Here is a 22,051-nt window from a genome sequence, read left to right as displayed (position 1 = left end):
GATTTGATATGTTTGTCTATATCACAACTCCAGTATTTCATTATCAATATGCCACAGTTAACATTTTAAAAACAAACTCAAAAGACATAAGGGTCCTCAACAACCTAGATACTGTATAATGAATGCACATTTTACTATGATTATTTTGATCCTTTCTAGTATTTATATGGACTCAGCTAACCATTACCAGAAATTTATGATAATTATAACAGATATATTCCTGTACCACTAAGTAAATAAAAGAAATGTAAAAAAAAAACACTTTAAATGTAAATGTATAACCAAAGAATGTTTTTGAAAATGTTGAGTAATCTTTATCAGGTGTAACCATGTCTTTCAAATTATCTCAATTATAATCAAATATCAGGGACATACCTATTTGGCAAGGAGGTTTGCAGCGCAAAAATTTACGGGGACATTGCGACCAATTTTATATTAACGCGAGTATACGAGACGACAAAGGTTTTTTTTTTTTTTTTATATTGCCTGCAATTGGATATGTCCTATAGTCTTGATTATAGTCATTTACTAGGATGCTCTCTCAATATCATATTGTGTGGTACTGTTAAACTTTACATTAGCCTTGTTAATACTGCTAGCTCTAAAGAGTTCTAGACATCATCTTTCAACAGTGATAGGCCAGCTAACATCAAAATGAAACAAAAAAGAAAATAGAAACAAATGTTACATTACGCGATTTAAAGATATTAAAAGAACCATTGTATAGTGATAAATATATTATATATTTTATTTAGAAAGCAATGTGTCTACCAGACACCCATCAAAATAGGATTTTTATACTTAACACTAAATCCTTTTCTCTGAATCCATTGGAGGAAGACTATCCCATGGTTATAGAGTTTCCTTTAGGATTTTTGTTCTTTAAAATATTCAATGTTTTGTGCTCCTACCTAACATATACCTATATTAGGTAGGGTTTTTATTCTAATCAAGCCACACAGAACAGAACCATAGAAAAAAATAAACCAAGATGGGGAAAGATTATGCCTTAAAAATGTTTTTACTGTTTTCAAATTTTCATCTACTTGGGGGGTTCTGGACCAAGGGGACATGCCAAAGTTGCCCTCCTCGGGTGGATAAGCTCACGTGATTGCGGTGCACAGCATCATCCTACCAAAACTGCCAGGTACAAAAAAATATGATTTTTACTCACTGTAAAATCTCTTCCTTGGAGCCCATCTGGGGATGCCTTAAATTTGGGTTATGCACAGTGAAGGGTAGAGACTAGCTAGTTGAAACTGGCTCCCACCCCCTATATAACCCATTCCACCATAAACTCAGTCTAATGTTTAACAAAGCCGGAGAAAGACCCACGAAAAAAGTGAGAAACCAGAGACCAACAGGTATCTAGTATGAAACCAAACGAGGGTGGAACCTTGGCATCCTCCAGATTGACTCCAAGGAAGAGATTTTACGGTGAATGAAAATAATATTTAATTCATCTGGGAGATGCCTTGCATCTGGGATATACCAAAGCAAGTCAATTAAGGAAGGGGGGGAGGGCGCACTAAGAATTTTCCACCCAACACTGGCATCACTTCTACCAAATGTATGAAAGCGGTAACATTTTGTAAAAGTGCGTGAGTTGAATGGGCCCAAATTGTGGCTGTAACCATCAAATTTGAGGACAAATATGCCTGCCTAATGGCAGAAGAGACCCATCTTGCGATGAATCCTTTTGAGGTAGGCCAGCCTCTTTTTGGTGCATCAATCGACACCAACAGGGAATCTGTACGCCTCAAAGACACAGTACGGTCCAAGTAAATGCGTAACGCACGTACCACATCCAACAGTGCTAAGGAAGAATCTTCATTAGATACTGAATCCTGGCAAAAAGCTGGAAGGACAATATCCTGGTTAATGTGGAAAGCCGATACCACCTTTGGCAGAAAGGTAGGTTTAGTGCGTAACACTACCCTATCCTTATGAAAAATGAGAAGCTGAGATTTACAGGAAAGAGCCGCTAACTCAGATACCCTTGTGGCCGAAGCAATGGCCAAAAGGAAAACAAACTTCAAAGTAAGTTATTGCAATTTTACAGTTTCCAAAGGCTCAAACGGTGCCTTTTGAAGTGCCTCCAAAACTAAATTCAAATCCCAAGGAGGAACCGGCAGACATAAGGAGGCTGTATGTATAGAACACCCTGCAAGGTGGTTTGAACTTCAGGAATGGAGGTCAAGTTTCTCTGAAACAGGATCGATAGGACCAAAATTTGCCCCTTAAGAAAGGACAATCTAAGACCCTTAACCAACCCCTCTTGCAGAAAAGATGAAATACTCAGAACCTTTCAGGTTTGAACTTATGTTGTTCACACCAAGAAATATATATCTTCCATATCCGCTGATAAATCTGGGAAGTAACTTGTTTGTGAGCTTGTATCATGGTTTTCACCACAGAGTCTGAAAATCCTTTGGCCCTCAAAATATTGGATTCAAGAACCATGCCGTCAAAGCCAAATGAGGCAAATTGTGGTGATGGTATGGACCCTGAAGCAAAAAATCTGGACGCAGGGGCAGACGATATGGAACATCTGTCAACATGGTCCGAACAATTGCATACCAATGACGGCGCAGCCAGTCTGGAGCCACCAGAATGACCGGCTGTGCCACTGATTGAATCCACTGGGAAAGATGTATCCCAGCTGGAACACCCAAGGTGCTGCCATGGCATCCTGGAGATCCCCATCTGGCAACTATTTCTGCAAACACATCCTGGTGTAATTCACATTCCCCTGGATGCACACTGTGCCGATTTAAAAAGTCCGCCTCCCAGTTGTCCACTCCCGGAATGTAAATTGCTGAAATAGCTGGAACCCAATTTTCTGCTCAATGAAGGTTGTGAGAAACATCTCTCATTGCTTGCAAGCTGCGCGTGCCACCCTGCTTGTCTATGTAAGCAACTGCCGTGGCACTGTTTGATTGGATTCGCACTGGTAAATTCCTTAGATGGCATTGAAGCTGAATCAATGTATATTGAATTGCCCTTAATTCCAGTATATTAATGGAAAGAGAGGCTTCATAGACAGACCAAAGACCCTCTAAGTGTCTGTCTAGAACCAGTGCCCCTAGCCTGTTAGGCTGGCATCTGTGGTGACAATGGTCCAATCTATAACTGACAATTGGCAACCCCTGTTTGCATCCTGTAAGCACCACCGGAGAGACTGCCGGGTCTGCAGAGATAATCTGAACATCTGCCTGTTTAATCGAGGGGCTGACTTCACCCATCGATGAAGCAATTGGTTTTGTAGTGGACGGGCATGAAATCTGGCAAACGGAACGGCTTTGAATGAAGCCACCATTTTTCCCAGTATCTGCATATTTCTGAGAACTGAGATATGAGACATGTGTAAAAGGGTCCTTATTCTGAATTGCAGATCCTGAATCTTTGCCCAAGGAAGAAACTCTCTGAGATGGAATTAAATTGATTTGAGGAAATTGCTAATCCAGCCGAATCTCTGGAGCATATCTAAAGTAATCTGAAGATGTTGTTGCAATAGGGCTATTGAGACTGCACTTAGCAACAAATCATCCAGATAAACCAACACATTTATCCCCCACTCCTGAGTAGGGAGATCATGTGTGCCATAACCTTTGTAAAGACTCTGGGAGCGGTGGCCAAACCGAATGGCAGAGCCTGAAACTGAATATGCCGATGCCCCACTGCAAACCGCAGAAGATGCTGATGACCCCTCCATATAGGAATATGGAGGTAGGCATCCTTGATATCTATGGAAGCCAGAAATTCCTCTTCCTCCATGGAACAAATGACTGACCTTATTGACTCCATCTTGAATTTTTCTAAATGGAGATAAGCATTTAACCCCCTGAGGTTGAGAATGAGACGGAAAGACAAGTCTGGTTTGTCTACCAAGAAAAGACTGGAGTAGAACCCCAGGCCTTGCTGTAGTAGCGGAAATGGAATAACTCCAGAGTCTGAAAGCGCAGAAATTGCCTGTATGAGAGCTGCTTTTATGCAACCATCCACAAGGAGAGGAGTGGAAAAGAATATTTTTGGAACAGGACCCTCCAAATCCAAAATGTAACCCCTGGTTACTATCTGACTTACCCAAAAATCCGGATTGGATTGAATCTAAGTTTCCCGGAACCTTAGAAAGCGGCCTCCCACAAGAAGATGGGTCCCAGTCCTGTGACAGTCATGTGGATTGACCTGCTGGCTTAGCAACAGGGCGACTGGTGCGTGAACACCTTGTCCCCTGAAGGTCTGTCTATGGGAACCCCTAAGCACACCTCGGAAAGCCTGAAGGCTTTCTCTGCCTTGAGTCTGAAAGGAACGAAACCAAGGAGATTTTGGTTTAGGTGTAGTTAGAGGAAGGTAAGGGCTTTCTCCTCCTGGAACCTGAGAAATAATTTTGTTAACTATGGACCAAACAAAGAATCTCCTTCAAAAGGCAATGCTTCTCAAAAGCATTCATGGATTCTATGTCTGCCTTCCATGTTTTAAGCCATAGCGAAAATACCTATATAGGTTAGAGCTTCCGAAATCTGATCAGCAAAGGGGTTAAGCTTCAGACACCTCCCCTGATTGAAAACCAGTAATCATCAGGTTCAGCCAGGGATTGATAGCCTTTATCATTCAGGTGCTGGCCAGAATTGGCCACAGCGATACTCCTGAAAAAGTGAATAAAGAGTTACAGTTACAGACTGTAACAGTTACAGGAGTTACAGAACGCAGTGTCCCGCGGGTTGGGAAATGTGCGGTGACCCGGTCACCGCCAGAGAACAGACGTTGGGCGCATGCGCCCGGCATCTATTCTGTCGGCAGCACTTGGGGGCTGCCCGGCGTGTCCATAAGTGCCGGGCACGCCCCCAAGAGTTACGAAAAGGGGAAGAGTCTTATAGACATGCCCCCATTTCAATGGCCACGCACACGTAAGTGCCCTCTCTAGCTCCGGTGCCCTGTCTGCCGCCGGAGCTAGAGTGAACACTATCTATCAACATAGAAACTCCTGAATCAGAATGGGAGTCATCCTCCCAGTTTGAGATGTCATAGTCAAATCCCCCTTCTTCCTGGGAAGAGGTAGCTGAAGCCTCTTCTCCAGGAAAATCCACTGAGGAATGACCTGAACGTCTTTTAACGGCTGTGGCCCCTGCAGACATTATCATTTTATTTAGGGACGTCACCATCTGAGTGAGACATCTTTCAATATTCTGGGCCTATCTGGGCTCTACTGAGGGATCAGACAAAGGAGGAGCTTGAGCACAGGTATTTTCATGTGACGTATTGCACCTATGGGGTCGGCCATAGATCTGGCCCAATCAGGCACCACCGGCTGAACATTCTGATAATGAAACCCCCTGTGAACAGCCAGCACAGAGCGACGCTGGGTCTGTACTTTTTGGCAAATTTTTCTCACATTTTATACAAAGTATGAACAGTGATAGATCCCTGTTTTTTGGAACCCTTGTCTGGCTTATCCATACTGAAAAAGAAAGACTAGTCTAATCAAAACAGATAGCTATCTAAATTCCCATGGAAAGTGTAGCACTGATTGAATATTAAAAAGAGAGGCTAATTAAGACTCTACTCACCCATCTGTTAAATGCAAAAAAAACAAAAGGTAAATAAATCTCACATACCCCTGTATGTAACTGCCCACATTTCTGATAGAACAGTGCAGTAAAACATGCTTTTATATCTATAAGCCCAGAAAAAAACAGGTTAAATACATAAAAGTAATAATCCTAGTTCACTGCTTAACTTGTCAGCCTCTCCCAGTATCTGCTGTGAGCTCCTCCACACCAGACTTCAGCCGTTCTCATGCCTGACTTTGCAGCAGCTTGAACTACTGCTAATAAACACCTGGGGGATGTGTGGCCAGCCGCTGCGTCATGCTCACTCAGGACACCTGTGTAACCATAGCCTCCGGCGTTCCCCGGAGACTACCTGCGGCCCGGGCTGATTAAGACACCCGCTGTGCGACTACACATGCACCAGCACCGTGTCCTGGAAAGCAGCAAGACCCTCTCTCCTCAAAGCCAGCAGCATGTTTCTGCTCTGCAACCCGTCCGGTGGCCCAACAAGGAATCCACCGGGGACTGAAAGCGGCGTGGTGCTGTGGAAGCCTTGGGATATGAGAGACAAGCCGGTTCTACAGTGCATGTGAGTAATAACAAGCCTGGCCAATCTGCTCAAACGCAGTGTCCTGGGAAGCAGTACATAATGGCAATAAGATTTTTACACTTTCTTAGTACTTCTCTTTGCCAGCGGCCCCTTCAAATGTCTGTCTGGCATGGAGAGAGACTCAGGGACTGTAGTTTGTTGACTCTCTCAGGGGCCATTTTTAGAGTGGGAAACAGGATTCACACAGACCTGTAACCTATATATAACTCCTACTCTGCTAGTGCTTGTCGCCTGTCGTCAGGACCTAAGCAAGAAATAAGACCTTACTAAAAGCTAGGACCTAGGCACTAAAAACAAGACTGAGCTTACGGTGGGGAGGGGTTATATAGGGGGTGGGAGCCAGTTTCAACTAGCTAGAGTCCGAATCCATCCTTCACTATGCAAAACCCAGATGTAAGGCATCCCCCAGATGGATGAAAAAGGAAAATGATCAGCTGTTGTAATACCATCAACCTAAGTGCAGAGAACCAAGGGCATGATTCAGAGGTGCATGCAGTATTGATGTTTGCACAGTAGAGTGATTATTTGCTACTGTGCATGTACGAGAAGTCTAGAAAACCCTTACTGCCCACACGCAAACCAATGTGCGTGATGACATCACTATGTCGTCAGACAATATCTGCGATCCATGGGTGTTTCAGGGTGGAGACTGACAGGTGATGTAAAGTGAAAATAAAAAGAGAGTTTGGCATGGGTGTGTTATTGAAGTGTCATGGGCGTGTTTCGGCATGCAGTTGCATTCTCCTTAGCAGTATCCCAGTCCCAGTGGTCATATTTTGAAAAAGTTGAAAGGGAGTCTGTGCACAGGCAGGTGCTGCTCAAGGAGTCGATGTTGTGACCACTGGTGCATTGATGATGAATTGATCGGATCCACCAGCGCAGTTGAGCACTGCTCAGATATGCAGAGCGGGTGTCGCAAGGTTTGCTCAGTCAATTGCATGGTAGTACAAAAGACAAAGGCTCATGATGACATTTGCATATACTTGCACTTGCCAATCCGTCGGAAATCACAGCCACGCATTAACTGCGTGCACCTCTGCATCAGGTCCAGAATCTTTAATCAGCTGAGTTTTAATCCATTATCCAAATCATTCAGCAAAAAAAAGGATCAAAAATGGGATAACTACAGTAGAAAGCAATTGTAAATACGCTTTCCTTCCATCAACAAATAAAGTCTCCTTATCCTGATGATAATTCTTTGCCAAAAAAGACTTTCTAGATCTGGGCATGGTCCTGAACAATCTGATGGAGAACACCTTTTCTTTCTTTTTAAGGCTCCAACATTAAAACCAGCTGTGCAGATCCTTGATGGTAAAAATGGTCTGAGTTTACAAAACCTGTTTAAAAAACAATGCCACTGTCTTGATCAGTCTGGTGCAGCCAACAGTACCCAAACCCTTATCTTTTTACCTTTTTAAGAAAGCATAGTCGAGGAACTCTCTGAACTAGTGGAACGAACCCTCAATTTTTCTGAACCTGACACACCTACACCAATATAAGATTGGTGGATTACTGCAGTAATCCACCAAACACTGGTCTGCTTAGAAACTCGCCTTCTATGGAAATCAAATAGGATAAAGAAATCACATAGGACTTGCGATGACCCTTTTAAGTCCTTAGAACATAAATCCTAACCACATCCAAACATTGGAGACAGCCGTCCTCATTCTGGGAATCACACAGAGAATGCAGAAACAACAATCTCTTAAGCTTTACGCTGAAAAGAAGGTCTAGTTCTCAAATGTGCCCTTTCCTCATAAAAAATGAGAAAGGCACCAGTACGAGGGAGATGCCAACTCTGACACTGTACAGGTTGAAGCGATGGCCAGAACAAACACTACTTACCAGGTTAACCCTGGTGCTTGTGGCTCCTCCTCCCTCTGTGTCTGCCTTCTGCAGCTGCCGCCTGCTCCTCTGTCATTTAGAGTCTCAGACAAACTAAGTCACTCTTCCAGTGCTCCCGGCTCACTCAGCCACACCCTGGACCCTCTCCCTCACACTCTGCTCTCGCCTCAGCCACTCTTCATTCACTGTGCCTCAGTGGGGATGTCGGACCAAGGTGGGGGAGGTGTTTGTGTGTTGGACCTCTGTGAGGATGTCGGACCCGGGCAGGGGTGGTGTCAGTCGCGGGCAGGGGAGGTATCAACCGCAATGCGAAACATTGATGACCCGTTGGTGCTGCAGAAACACATCCGAAAGCTGGTGCAGCTGCGCTGCTGCTGAGGTGTACATGGTGCTGGTGGAGAGGAGCTGAAAGGTGAGGATCCCTGTCCCTGGTGTTACTGGCCGGCTTTGTGGCCCTTGTCACTTGCCGGCTATGTGACCCCTTCCCCTGGTATTACTTGACAACTGTGCGCCCCCCAATCCTGACTGTGTAATTGTGCATTCCTTCACTATCGCCGACTGTGTAGTTGTGTGTATTTCCCATTTACCACAACTGCTAACTGTGTGCACCCCCTACCTTACCCAATCACAGTCTGCCCGCAAACCTCCTCCTTGTCTCCCAGCTATCTACCCTTGCCACCTCTCTACACCCAGAATTACCTGTCCCTAACCTCCTCCTTACCTTCAGGACTGCCCCAGCCGCTAAGTACCCTTAACCCCTTACTACTCCCAGCACTACCTGGCCCTAGCCCCCTCCTTGCCCCCAGAACTGTTGCAACTGTCTGCACTTACCCCTCCCTACCCCCAGCTCTGCCCACACTAACTCCCCAATTAGCCCCAGGTCTACCTCAACTTCTCCCTGTCTTTACCCCCAGCTCTACCCAACTGCTGCTTGTCTTTAACCCCCTCTACCAAAACTGCTACCTTCCCCCAGCTTGGTCTTAACTGCTGCCTGCCCTCACCCCCCATAATATGTAATGGGATCCAAAAACAGTGGAGTAGGACCCCAATTTTTTTAAAGTGAGGGGACCGACCATTTTTTTCGCTCAGCGCGATCACTGTATAAAATATCTTGCTGCTCATTCAAAAACTGCACTGGCACTATCTTTTTCAACAGTGTTATGACAACATTCTGCAGAGAAAAAAACAGTCTCCTGGAAGAAACACCTTCTGACGCCTTGTCAAAAAGCACACTCAGAAAATCTTTTCAGTCTTTCTAACAAAATCTCCAGGAATCCTGGCCTTATTTAAAGTCTCCCTAAATATGGGATGATCGTGATCCGCATGGACCTGTGAAGAGCTGCCATCACCTTAGTAAAAATGCTTACAGCAGTGCCAATTTTAAAAGGGAGAGTCCTGAATTGCTAATGTTGAGTCTGGATGGAGAACCCAAGAAGGGACTGATGCTCTTCCCAGATAGAGACATGAAGGAAAGTATCCTTGATGTCCATAGACACCAAAAATTACGCCTGCTTCATGCTGTTGACCACAGAAATCAGGATTTTCATAATGAACTGAAGATGAACATTCAGAGACTTTAAATTTAGAATATGCCCAAATAACCCATCTCCATGAATCGCTCAAAAGCTCTTTCAATTCAGGGGAGGATGGAAAACCTACTGCCTGTTTCTTCTTCTTCTTCTTCTTGAAAAATGCATTATTCTGAACTTTCTAATCCTCCTAGGTCTAAGGGACCTGTTTCACTGCCTGGACTAAAGCTACTACCCCCTGTTACCTGGATACTCCTTTGTGATAAAGACAGATCATGTCCCAAATGGTCCAGTTTATCAACATTTTCCGTGGAACCTTCCCAAATATGAAGGGAAACTGGAAGTGTCCCATCCTAGCACATGGAGATGAACACCTGCACCAGCCCTTGAACAGAGTGGGTTAACTCTTGAGCCTAGACTGGCTCCTTCAAGATAGTCATGATAGGGTCCCAGGGATTAAGTTCAGGCACCAATACATTCTGTTCATAGCCTGAACCAGAAGTTGCAGAGGGAACACAAACTGTTTCCTACTAGCTACCAAGTGCTTAGAGATCATTAGCCCAGGCTATTTCAACTGGATCTGTAGGAGATCTGCCAGGCAACCTAAGACTCTGGCCCTCCATTTCACATACAGCACAGCTAGACCCCAGTTAGACCTTGCAAATGTAAATTTTATTTAACACAAGCAAACACTTTGTCAACTCTTTATCAGTAATGGCCTTAGAAACATACCCTTTCCCAGACATAAATTATGATAATGGCACAAAAAAACAAACAATAGAACACACCTACAAGTACAATGTGAAAAAGCTAAGCCTCAGTCATCTAAACATAACCCTCTTCGTTCTAACTCACTGAAAGATGCAGGCAGAAAAGAAACAACCTTTCTAAAGGGTATTGAGGAAGAAGCTTCAGTCACCCTCAAACCACAGCAACTGCAAATTATTATCAATCAGCCACTACTAGTACCTGAGAAGGGGCTTTTAATGGCAGGCATTCCAAAGGAGAAAATACTGACCGTGGAAGCTCCTCTGCTTCAGTCCAGCAAAGAAGGCAACACCTGAAGCCTCTGGTACCTTATTTCACCCAGTTAATGAAAAGTGCAAATGGATTTCTCTGGTACTGGTTCATGGTTAATAAAGTATAAAAGTCTACTCTTTACCAGGTATCCAGGAAGGCTGATAGTCTAATTGAAGATTTGAGAAGATTGAGGATACACCTACAATCTAAAATAAATCCTCACTCAGAAATCTTAAATTGAACTGAACCACTGATCCTGGTAGAGTAGCATGTGGGCTACTATCACATTCAGAATCAGACAGGCAGTGTCCCTGCACACAGACTGTCGTGAAGGCTTTTTCATTGGTTTCTTTGACAACAAAGCTTGTTTAGCTCTATACTGTCCTCCAGAGGGAACAGTTAACTACCTTCATGACCACGGACATTTTCCTTTACCGACTACATGGAAGGACTGAAGCAAAGAGCCCTACATATATTTACTGGCAGGGAGGTAAACAGCTTCTTTGCATTCAATATGACTTTCCTTAGAATCCTCATTGTCTTAAGACTCTCTGCTCAGCAGCCACTACATTAGCTTCAAAAACTGTGTGCATCTGTACCTAGATCTGGATGCACTGGTAGGTTGGACTAAATCTATAAGTAGTACTTGTGAGAACCATGATCTGCATCACTTTCCCTGTCCTTTTGAATTTGCTTTAGGACTTGTGAGATTATGGGTATTTAGACGGAATTGCCATTTTTACGCCAGTGCATCTACTGCTGTGGTGTAACAAATTCATAAACACATTATCTGTGGTGCAACAACTTCATGACTAAGAAATACGCTATATGGTCGGCTATGTGTGCTGCCGTCAGTCCCACTGGACTGCATGCTGCCCACATTTTGGGGGCCCACTTATCCTTCTCCATTTGTGACAATCCCCGAAAACACCCATTTTCAGGGGTTAACCGCAAATATTATGTTTCCCCCAGGTGTATGAAGGAGATACCGGCTGCGTTTCCTCCAATTCCGCAGGCAGCCGCATCCCCAATAGGTTTCTATGGGGGACGCAATGCTGCCAGATTTACCAACATCCGGAATGCGATGCATTCCAGATATTGGCCCCCGCAGCTAACGTCATCTGAAGATGGCGTTGACTGATGTAGACTATTGGCTACGCATTGCATAATTAGCCGGGAGAGGGTTCCTCCGGAACCGTCCCCCGGCAATGCGGCCGCAAATGTGCAGTCAGCGGGACTGCACATGTGCAGCAGTACTCCGGTCACATCGCAGGGACGAGTTCTTTCGGAGCCCCCTGTCCTTGCATGTGCTGGATGATACATTCCGCTGATACGATCGCATTTTGCAATACGATCATGGGTTGTAATGTCATGCCTAGATCAAATTGCAAATGCGATCATTAATAAATAGGCCCCTTAGTTGGGTTTTAATGCTCACATCATTGGCCAGCTCTCTATGGCCTCTTGATGATTGATGTATGATTGCCTTACTGTCGGATTGAACTACTATAGGGCACATTTTTCTATTATCTCAGATTCGAAGGCTATGCATGCTTCTTAGTACTCTAATGTACGCACTACTATGGAGAACATGCAGACGTGCACTCCTACACCTGATCCTGATCTGTCCTTGCATTGCTCCACACTACTGGCACAAATTCTGCTTTGTATGTACAAATTTTGGTGGTAACATTGAGTATTTGTTCCAGAAAATACACCCTGCAATTTTCAGTGACATGGTGCAGGTGACATCATACCTGAAAGCACACCACTTCTGCAATATGCTGAGGAAAAAAAGGCTCTGTCAGTATTCCACAGTTGTACTTGATTGCCTGCTGTCTTTTACTGCACCTGCACAATGCTACTCTGGTGGTGCACTTGATTTGACCTGTACTGCACGTGTCGATTTGTGTCTGCGACGGTCACAGTGTGCCCTAAGCTGCAGCACCATTTGGGGGCAGGGAAGGGACAGCGCCGGCCAGTGTCCCAGAAAAGGGTGCGTGTCGGACCAGTTTTCTGGCTGAACGTTACTCAGATGTTTAATGTTCATGCAGTTGATCCAATGCTGCGTCCTCGGACGTAGCAGCGGATCACAGAAGCCGGCAGCAGGCTACTATTTACAAAAAAGGCCTCCTGCGGCATTAGCATAATTTTGCTTTGCCTGTGCGTACAAAGACGCAGCAACAATGCGATTAGCGTACAACTCTGAAATAGGCCCTGTGTTTCAATAAAAGTACTGAAATACGCAAAGGAAGTGAAGTCTGCATCTCTCTCCCGGGCTAAGCATAAACCTCTATCAATGGTCCACAGCCCCCCCTTCCAAAAGTGGATAAATGAGAAAATACCTCTGAAAGATGTTGTTTTATGGCATGCAGTAAATTTGTTAGATCAGTGCTTAAAGTGGTCCTCTGCACTTTTTCCAAAAAAGGACAAGGGTTGTGGTCTCAAAAGAAAGGGGTGTGGTCACACAGTAGTATTCCCAATTCATGAAGCCACATATAGCACAATCTTATTCACATTCCACTGCCCCTGATTCACATTACACCACATAGTAGCGTCCCTTATTCATGTTATGACACATGGCAGTGCCCCTTTTACACAATGCCCACATTTGTGCCCCTTATACATTGCCCACAGCAGTAGTACCCCTTACACATAATACCCACAGCAGTAGTGCCCCTTATACAATGCCCACTGTAGTGGTGCCCCTTATGCAGTGCTCACAGTGGTGGTGCCCCTTTTGCAATGCCCACAGTGGTAGTGCCCCTTATGCAGTGCCCCCTGTAGTAGTGGCCCCAGTGGTAATGTCTCTGTAGTAATGCCCCCTGTAGTATTGCCCTCAATAGTAAAGCCCCCTGTAATAGTGCCCCCTGTAATAGTGCCCCCAATAGTAATGCCCCCTGTAATAGTGCCCCCAAGAGGAATACCCCCTGTAATAGTGCCCCCAACAGTAATGCCCTCTGTAATAGTGCCCCCAATAGTAATGTCCTGTAATAGTGCCCCCAACAGTAATGCCCTCTGTAATAGTGCCGCACACACACAAAAAAACACTTACCTTAAGCCCCGCTCCTGAGTCTGCTGCAGTCCGGTCTACCTGGCTGCTCTTTGGAACTATGGGAGAGACGTCATAGTGCCCGTGGGGGGAGCCAGAAGGCGGAGCTAAGGAGTGAGCTCCAGTCTCCAGCTGCCGCTGTGGGGAAGAAGCCAGGCATCCGCTGAGATGGGCTGGAGGAGGCGGAAGTGGTTCAGTTCCGCTCATTCCGGACCACTTTAACCCCTGGATTAGATCAACAAATGCTTACTCCCCACAGGGAATTTCTGTATATTGAAACCATACTTATAAAAATCATAGTGTACATAAATTCATCTATAAATATTCGATACCTATTTGAACTTCCCAAAACCTACACAAGGATCAAAGTTGGATTGCTCATATAACTGTATGTTATAGTTACCTTTAATAGGGCTGCAACGGCTTCCTGTGTGGCATTCCTAACATCCTCTCCATTCACCATTAATATCTGATCACCCTGCACCAGTCTCCCATCCGTCTCTGCTATACCACCTTTCACAATATCTGACACAAATACTCCCGTATCATTTCTGTGGTAAAGGAAAAAAGATAACTGTTAAATATACAGTCATTATTATCAAAAATCAAAATGTAACAGTAATATAAGGTTTCCTTTATACAGCGGTGGCAACCATTTGGTAGACAGCACCTTTATTTATGGTATAACAGCATATTTACAAAGAAATACTAAAATGAGCACAGCACTTTGTTTCAATGATGTCATTAAGTGATTCAAAGGTCTGTGTGCTACATTTTTTCAAGCAATATAAGTCAAAGAATTGCAAAATTCAGAAAAAAAACAATCAACCTTATAGATACATTACTTTAATATTGGTTTGTTACTATTCCACTATAATCAGCACAGTCTAAAACAAACAACCAAAAAAATTAAAACACAAATAATTATTTGCCGATATAGAAATTTTGCATCAGATTACGTCACCTTTTCCCCACAATGCTTAAGCCAAGACCTTTCCCTGGTTTCTTCTGAAGCTCCACAGTTAGTATATCGTACATATCCTCCTCCTTGTACTGTGCCTCATCTCGGTATACCGTCAGACGGACTTTTTGTGGTGTCTGTCTTAGAACATTTATGGCTTCATCATGTGTGGCATTTCTTAAATCAATGCAATTTACCTAAATAAAAAGTCAAACAAAAAGTTTAGGGGTAAAGCAAGTGAAGAATGACAAATATAAACATTTCAAATGTACGTTCTCTACCTCTAATATTTGATCCCCGGCCCATAGTCTACCATCTTTGGAAGCAGCACCTTCTTCATATACTTCATGAATAATAATGGCACCCTGAAAAAACAAAAAAGTTTAATTAAATCCACAATATGGATTACAAAACTGTAATGCATTAAAGCATAGTTTACATGTATATTTCATATTTTCTCTACATATAAAAATGTAGTGTTTCATATTTTATATACAGTCTTTTAAAAAGTATACATATGGTAAGTATAGATATTTAGCATAACTCTCAAAAGAAAACTCCAGAATCTGAAACCTAAGAACAATCAAGGCAGCACTAAGGCAATTTGGAAATGGAGAATGGCTAAGGTAGGGTCAGGACACTATTAGGGGTATTCAATATGGGTGCGATAACATCGGTTTTTGCGTTAATATCGCACTTAACGTTTTTTGCGTTAATATCACTTGTTTTAGTTTTACACCGTATTCAATTTCAAAGACATATCGCAGTTTTGAAAAGTCTTTGATAAAAAAAGGGGATAACTTTTCACCATTGAATAGGTGTCGAAAAAAAGTGCAGAATTGGGGTTTAGGGGTGCAGGCTTAAAAAAAAATAGCCTGCACCCCTGAGATTGACATTTAAAAATAACTGTGTCAAAAAAAGTAAAAAAAAAATATAGGGACACCCCAAAAAATTAATTTAAAAAATGGGGTGCAAAAAAAAAAAATGGGAACAATTGTTAAACAATAGGGAAATAGGTTCAGGGCTATTCTGCATGTATGCGGCAGGTGTTTTCTAGAATAGAATTATAGCGGCAGGTGCACAAATGCAGAATTTTTAAAAACTTACTTTAGGGACATCAAAATATGCTAGTACCCATTTTCATGTACCCCAAATTTGATGGGACCACTTAAAAAAACGAAAAAAATAACCTAAGTGCTCTTCTGCATCACTTCTTCAATGTCCGGAAAAAAACACCTGCTGCGGCTATTTAAAGCCCCGACTTTCAATTAAAGGCTAAAACGGGGGTACTCATAGTGTTCCCCCATGTTTTTACTACTTTAGGGGGGTCTTACAATTATTTTAAGGAAAAATTCGTAACTTTATGCAAATCTAACTTCGGAATTTCCCGTTTTCGTTAATTTGATATTGAATACGGGGATAAGCGGGAGCGCGTACTTTTACGCAGAAAAAAACTCCGATATGAAACGTTAACTTTGCCAGGGAAGTTAACCTTTCATATTGAATACCCCTCATTGTACCAAACAAGCCATGTTATGAGATAACTGTTTAAGAGATATTGACCATCTCCCCTATCCCGCTTGGCAGCCCTGACCTTGCTCTTTCATTCACAACTGAATGCACAAACCATATGTTACCATAGCTTTCCTACTCAGCTACAATTAAAAACTATGTCATTAACCATGTTCAAGTTCTTCCTGATCCAGAGTGCTCCACACAAGCAGAAAGCAAGGTAGTGGAAGACTCAGGTATTGATGAATACTCGTGTTTTGAGAAGAATACTGCAAAATGGTATGGAGTGATCGATCTAGTGCAGGTCATTCGACAAGCACTACGCATCCAGGACAGTGAAAACTTGGAGGAATATGGAATTACATTACATACTGTCTGAGCTTGTCAAGCAGATTGGCTTTGGAGGCTGACGCAAAGTAAAAAAAAAAACTGAAGTCCCTATCTTTGTCAGGCACACTCATTTGATTCTGAGTTAGATCAAATAATGTTTGGTAGTCACCTGTAAATCTGTTTCTCCAAGTCCATTTGTAGGACACTACCACCACTGGGTTTAGTTAAGGATGCAGGAGCTTGGCATTTAAAAAGTTCATTCATTTTTTTTAGGCTGAAACTCCTCCTTTCATCAACTGCTACTCTCAGTTTCCAATGTTAAACTCCAAAACATAGGGGTAAGAACCATAACAAAAAATTCAAACACTCAATAAAAAAGTCAAAGCTGAGCAAGAATGGAAGAGCAGAGTGTCCTCAAGATGTACACGGGGAAATGGATTCAACAGTGAGTACAAAACATCCAATTTTCTCCTTCATCCACTCTGAGGGTCATGTTACCATGGGGAGATGATCCAAGCTGCCCCAATGAGAGGGTATGTTCAGACATGGCTGAATGCAAAACATAGCATCCAAAGCTATCATTTTTTTTTTTATACAAAAACACAAAATACTAACAGATCTGGTTTAATGAGCGGGGATTCAGCCTAGTACAAGACGACTAGAACCAGAATAAGCCTCCTGAATGGTGGCCTGACAATCTGGCTACACTCTTTATGGATACTGGCAACCATGTTTCTGCGCATAATAGAGAACTAGTGAACAGTTTATCTAAGATATGTCTAATGTTCAAACTACGTCCAGAAGGGTCAACTATCACTGTTCAGTGGAAGATTCAGTGCCCGATTCTGGACGTAATTTACGTCTAAGCGTAAATCTAAAAACATTTTGTTACTTATGCAGAGTTGGTCACATCTCACAATTGCAAAAGAAGTATACTGCTAATTGATGGGAAAAAAAGATCAAGTTGGGGCACACAAATAGGTGCAACTTGTTTTTATGTCCAACTCTGCATAAGGCACTCAGTGACCTATAAAGAAAGAATGATTATGTCTTGATTTAGGTGAAAACATGAAATTAGGTGAAATCGAAAGGGTTGTACGTAACACAACTTTATCATTATGAAGAATCAGAAAGGGCGACATGCAGAATAGAGCCCTCATTTTGGCAAGCCAATTGCAAGAATAAAGTTTCAAATAACAACCATTTCTAGAGGTTTAAACAGTGGGAATGGCAGAGCACAAATAACTAGTTTAAGATCCCACAATGCAATAGGTGGAACCATAGGGATGGCTGGATTTGAAAAATGCCTTAAAGGAAGGTCTAAGCAACTGGAAACAATGCAACTTTCTTCTGAAAATAAACTACTAAATGTCAATATTGAACCTTAAGGGAAGGCAGGTGAAGGCCATCACCAAAGACCAAATGAAGAAATGGAAGAAGACTGCAACAATCCCCTTCTGAACCACTTAAATAAGTGAATTTAATGGTTTACTATTCGCTATTTCCATGACCTATGCACATTCTGAGTTAATCATTAAGATAATGATTAACAAAACCATAATTTCATCCTAAGGGGGTTTCAAATTGCCATTTAAATCAAGTCATTTAAATTCCAGTACTACATCAGAATCTCTCTACAGAGCCAAAGGGATCTCTTCATTCCTTGGATGTTGCTAGGGCCTTAAAGATCTATATCACAAGGTTATAGAAAATGAGATGATCTTCTGGTGCTCTGTAATGTTGACAAAAGGGGTCAGCCTATATCCAAATAAACAACTGTTAGATGGATCATGGCTGTGATTCACCACACATTCCTCGCAATGTGAAGGCCTACTGCACCAGATCAGTGAGTGACTGGCTGATGTGGTAAAGTGCTTCTGCTGAGAAACTGTCAGGCAAATCACATGGTCTTTACTTCTTTAAAATGTCACAAATTAAAAAATTTTCGTTACTAATAAATTCGTTTTTTTGCTCTGGTTCTCATGTTTAATGTTTACCAAAGTTATTTATTTTATTTTTTTTACAGTGAAATCCGTTTTCATTTTATTTGTTCTTTAGTTCTTTCCTGAGGGACTTGGTTAAAAAAGTAACCAAGTGTCCAGCAGGATGGGGGTAAATATTAGGAAGGATCTAACACTTTTATTTAAAGTCATGGAGAATTCACTGCCCCCCCAATGGATTCATAAAAAATTATTTAACGTAGGTATAAGAATCCTGTTATATAGCCCAAAGACAGGAAAAATAGATAAGCCTTTGTGTACGGAACAAGATAAACAAGTAAGATTTGTATTCAGTAATAACCAATGTATTTACCAACAGAGTGTCTGCACCTCCCACAATACTGAGCCCCAAGCCTGTTCGCCCTTTAGATATATCAATGGTTGTTTCACATCCTGGGATTATTGGACAAGTAACTGGATCAGAAGGAAAAGTAGCAGGAGTCGATGATCGACTAGCACCTAAAAATAACATAAGATAAATTATTTAGAGTTAACGTGTTCTTTATTGATTGCTGTAATAATTCTGCTGTAATCATTCATATTCTGAAGCTCCTCATTATGATATAGTTGTATGGAGCTATAGAATATGTGCTTTGCACATTGTTAATAAAAGATTTGCATTTTACTTGCCTTTGGTTTTTTAATAATGTTATTCTACATATTTTTTCAATGTTTGCGTCATTTCGCTATCACTATAAAGGTACTGAGGATATCTTGTGGCACTCCTTAAATAAAAACTAATAATATTAATAATAATACATTGGGTATGAAAAAGGTAAAAAGCATGCATTGTTATACAAGTAATACTAAACACATAAGAACATATTCAGTATTGCTATGTGGTTAGCAATTAGTAAGAGGATCTATTTTTAAAACATTTTTTGGCATTCTCAACTACATCACCATTAAAATGCAGCCATGCAGACCAAGCATAAAGAGACAAGTAACATAGAAATTGTTGATTTTCTTACTGCGAACAGGCTCTGAATCTGGAAGGCTGATTTGTGGCAGACATTGCTGTACGCTTTTCTTTTCGGTAGCGTTGCAAGAGAACGTAGTCAGTGGTAAAATATTATTTTGCTGGATGTCTTGTTCATCAGAACTTATTGTCAACTTCACAGTTGTTTTGGCTTTCTTTAGAAGACTGACAACCTACAAGAAATGACCAAAACAATGGAGTGAAAACCACCTACTAAAAAATGGATCATAGGTTAAAAAAAAAAAAGCAAGTTAAAAATAACAAATCTTCACCTATTTGTTTTAAGATTTTAAATATAGCCGAGACAGTTTAAATATTTTTTACATAAAAAGAAGCCAACTTGACACTTTTTAGGAGGCAGATATAAGTATTTCTGAGATTAATATAAATTGCTCTAAAAAGTTAGTATCAGCGGCTTCCTGCTCAAGTGGCAGCAAATAGCCCCTCTCGACGTGCCAGGTCCCGTGATACTCGGCCGCGCGGAACATACCTTTGCTCAAAATGTGCGTCCTATGCACAAAAATAAAACTACTGGAAGAGACAAAGCTGTATTGCTAGTGTACAAGCCCCCACTGGAAAGGCAGGCAAGTCTCCCGCCTGCCGCCGATCCCCCGTCCCCACCGCCAATACCTATTAAACCCCCGCAGCAGGGGGGGGCGCTGACGCGATTCATGCTGAATCGTGTCATTTTGGCCTCGCCCCCTGCTTCAAAATGCCTGTTTTTTCGGCATTGTGTAGCAGGGGCGGGGCCAAAATGACGCGATCGTGTGGCCCCGCCCCGTCACATCCGCAAAACGACCTCAGCCCGTCTGTCCACACCCCCTGTTCTGCCGATCTGGCTGCTCCCTCCCAGAAGGAGCAGCCAGATAGTCGGCAAGTATGCTCTGAAGCTGTGAAAAAAGTGCTCTGATGCTAATAGCAGCAGCTTTCCTCAAGCCAAGTTCTTTTGTTCTTAATCTGTGACTGTGTACGTGTGTAAAACCAAAGTCTCTGCGGTTAAAGTCACAACCTAACACCTCTAGTACACTGTGTGCAGCTTTTCGCTGAAAATGCAATGCGTATAATAAGCAAAATTGAAAGAAATATACAGTACGCTACTCCTCTCTTAGCATCTCAGTCGCACCAGTCGTCTCATGCCATATCAAGTATAGATTCTAGGTGTATGAGGACACATCTGTATGCCCAAACCTCTCCTACTGTATGCATCCACCACATTTAGTTTATTTAAAAAATAAATAGAAATGTTATAAGGGGAAAATTATGTAACTAGTATAAACATGACCTACCTTGTCAATAGGGTCACCCACCACTGGTTCATCATCAACTGCCAAGATACGATCACCCACTTTAAATCGGCCATCCTATAAGAAAAAAAAATCTATTGTACTAAAGCACCATTAACAACTACTGACATACTGTACTACTGAAAATTCCTTCCTTCTGACCTTTGCCGCTGCACCATAATCTGTTAAACTTTTAATAACTACTCCATTAAGAGTGTCTTCTTCACTGATGGCAATACCTAAGCCGCCTTGGTCCTATCAACAGAAGAGAAATGTATTTAATTGTGATTTTCTTTATAAATCAAAATGTATTTCACACTCAATGGCTTAATGATATTGCGCAAATAGTGGATATTTATGTGAATTCAACCTTTAAAATAATCCCAAAAAACAGCGTCAACTCTTCCATTTTTTGTTTATATTTCTCTGTTACAAATAAATCCTCTGTTTATTAAAATAGTAATTACAGTCACAAAATCCAGGTTACACTTAATAGATGCTTTTAATAAATAAAATGTGGATAATCTTGGGTGATAACAAAAATTACCAACACAATAACAATATTAATACGCTTAAGGCAACATTGATATACAGTACATCACAATAAATATCTATTTAGTTAAAAACACACAAAGCATGCAAAAACAAGCTAAAAGCATTTTAGAAACATACTGGACTCCATGTATACCGTCCACTACATATATCCAACCTTCTTCTCTTTCTCTGCTTTCATCGTCCCCTTTCATCTAAAGGCTACTAAGCAAAACTAAAACACACATACAAAAATAAAATTCCAAAACATGGGACAACGGCAGCACTAAAAACAAAGGGGATCTGCATAGAATAGTAACATTACCTTAAAAGTAAAACCACAATATCGCCATATTGTAGTTTTGTATTACTTTGTTATTTGTAGATTACTAGTAAATTCCCCATCTTTTTACACAAATATACTTTAATACCTTACTATACACATGGGTATACTCTTACCTCACAAAACACACAAATTACCCACACCTGACACTGGCTACCTAGAGAGACTGTAACGGGCTCACAAATAAACATCCAAATAAGATTGGGGACATCACCAACTGAGACACTACAGAAACAAAACAACCAACACCCCTCTCAAGCTGCATGGCGTATTGAGGCTAGGTGTATGAGGACACATCTGTAGACACAAACTGGGGTCAAATGGAGGCCGTATCGGGGCAGTGGACCTAATTTCAGACCAAACCTTGGTTCAAAACTCATGAACACTGGGGCAGGCCCAGAGCAGTTGTAAAAACTCACATTCAGGGGTATGACACTTGGGGCACTTAGTAGTGGCAGTAGAGCCCACCCTGGCTAGGCTTACAGGAGGGCAATAAGTCTATGG

At 42.1% G+C, this 22,051-nt stretch overlaps 1 protein-coding gene across 1 annotated transcript in view; it reads right to left on the bottom strand.

The window, feature by feature from the left end:
• The window catches only part of MPDZ (multiple PDZ domain crumbs cell polarity complex component), a 229,645-nt gene that overhangs the window by 47,899 nt on the left and 159,695 nt on the right, over window positions 1-22,051 (bottom strand). Inside the window, exons 37-43 of the mRNA XM_088472634.1 lie at window positions 20,836-20,928; window positions 20,677-20,751; window positions 19,383-19,563; window positions 18,725-18,870; window positions 14,851-14,934; window positions 14,573-14,766; window positions 14,012-14,159 (exon numbers count right to left, since the gene is read on the bottom strand). Coding sequence (XP_088328760.1) covers window positions 14,012-14,159; window positions 14,573-14,766; window positions 14,851-14,934; window positions 18,725-18,870; window positions 19,383-19,563; window positions 20,677-20,751; window positions 20,836-20,928 — 921 coding nt within the window. The remainder of the gene's footprint in view (window positions 1-14,011; window positions 14,160-14,572; window positions 14,767-14,850; window positions 14,935-18,724; window positions 18,871-19,382; window positions 19,564-20,676; window positions 20,752-20,835; window positions 20,929-22,051) is intronic.

Source organism: Taudactylus pleione, unplaced genomic scaffold (assembly GCF_031769625.1).
Source record: "Taudactylus pleione unplaced genomic scaffold, aTauple2 ptg000127l, whole genome shotgun sequence".
Lineage (NCBI taxonomy): Eukaryota > Metazoa > Chordata > Amphibia > Anura > Myobatrachidae > Taudactylus > Taudactylus pleione.
The sequence above is the reverse complement of the archived record's forward strand: the minus strand, read 5'-3'. Positions and strand labels throughout refer to the sequence as shown.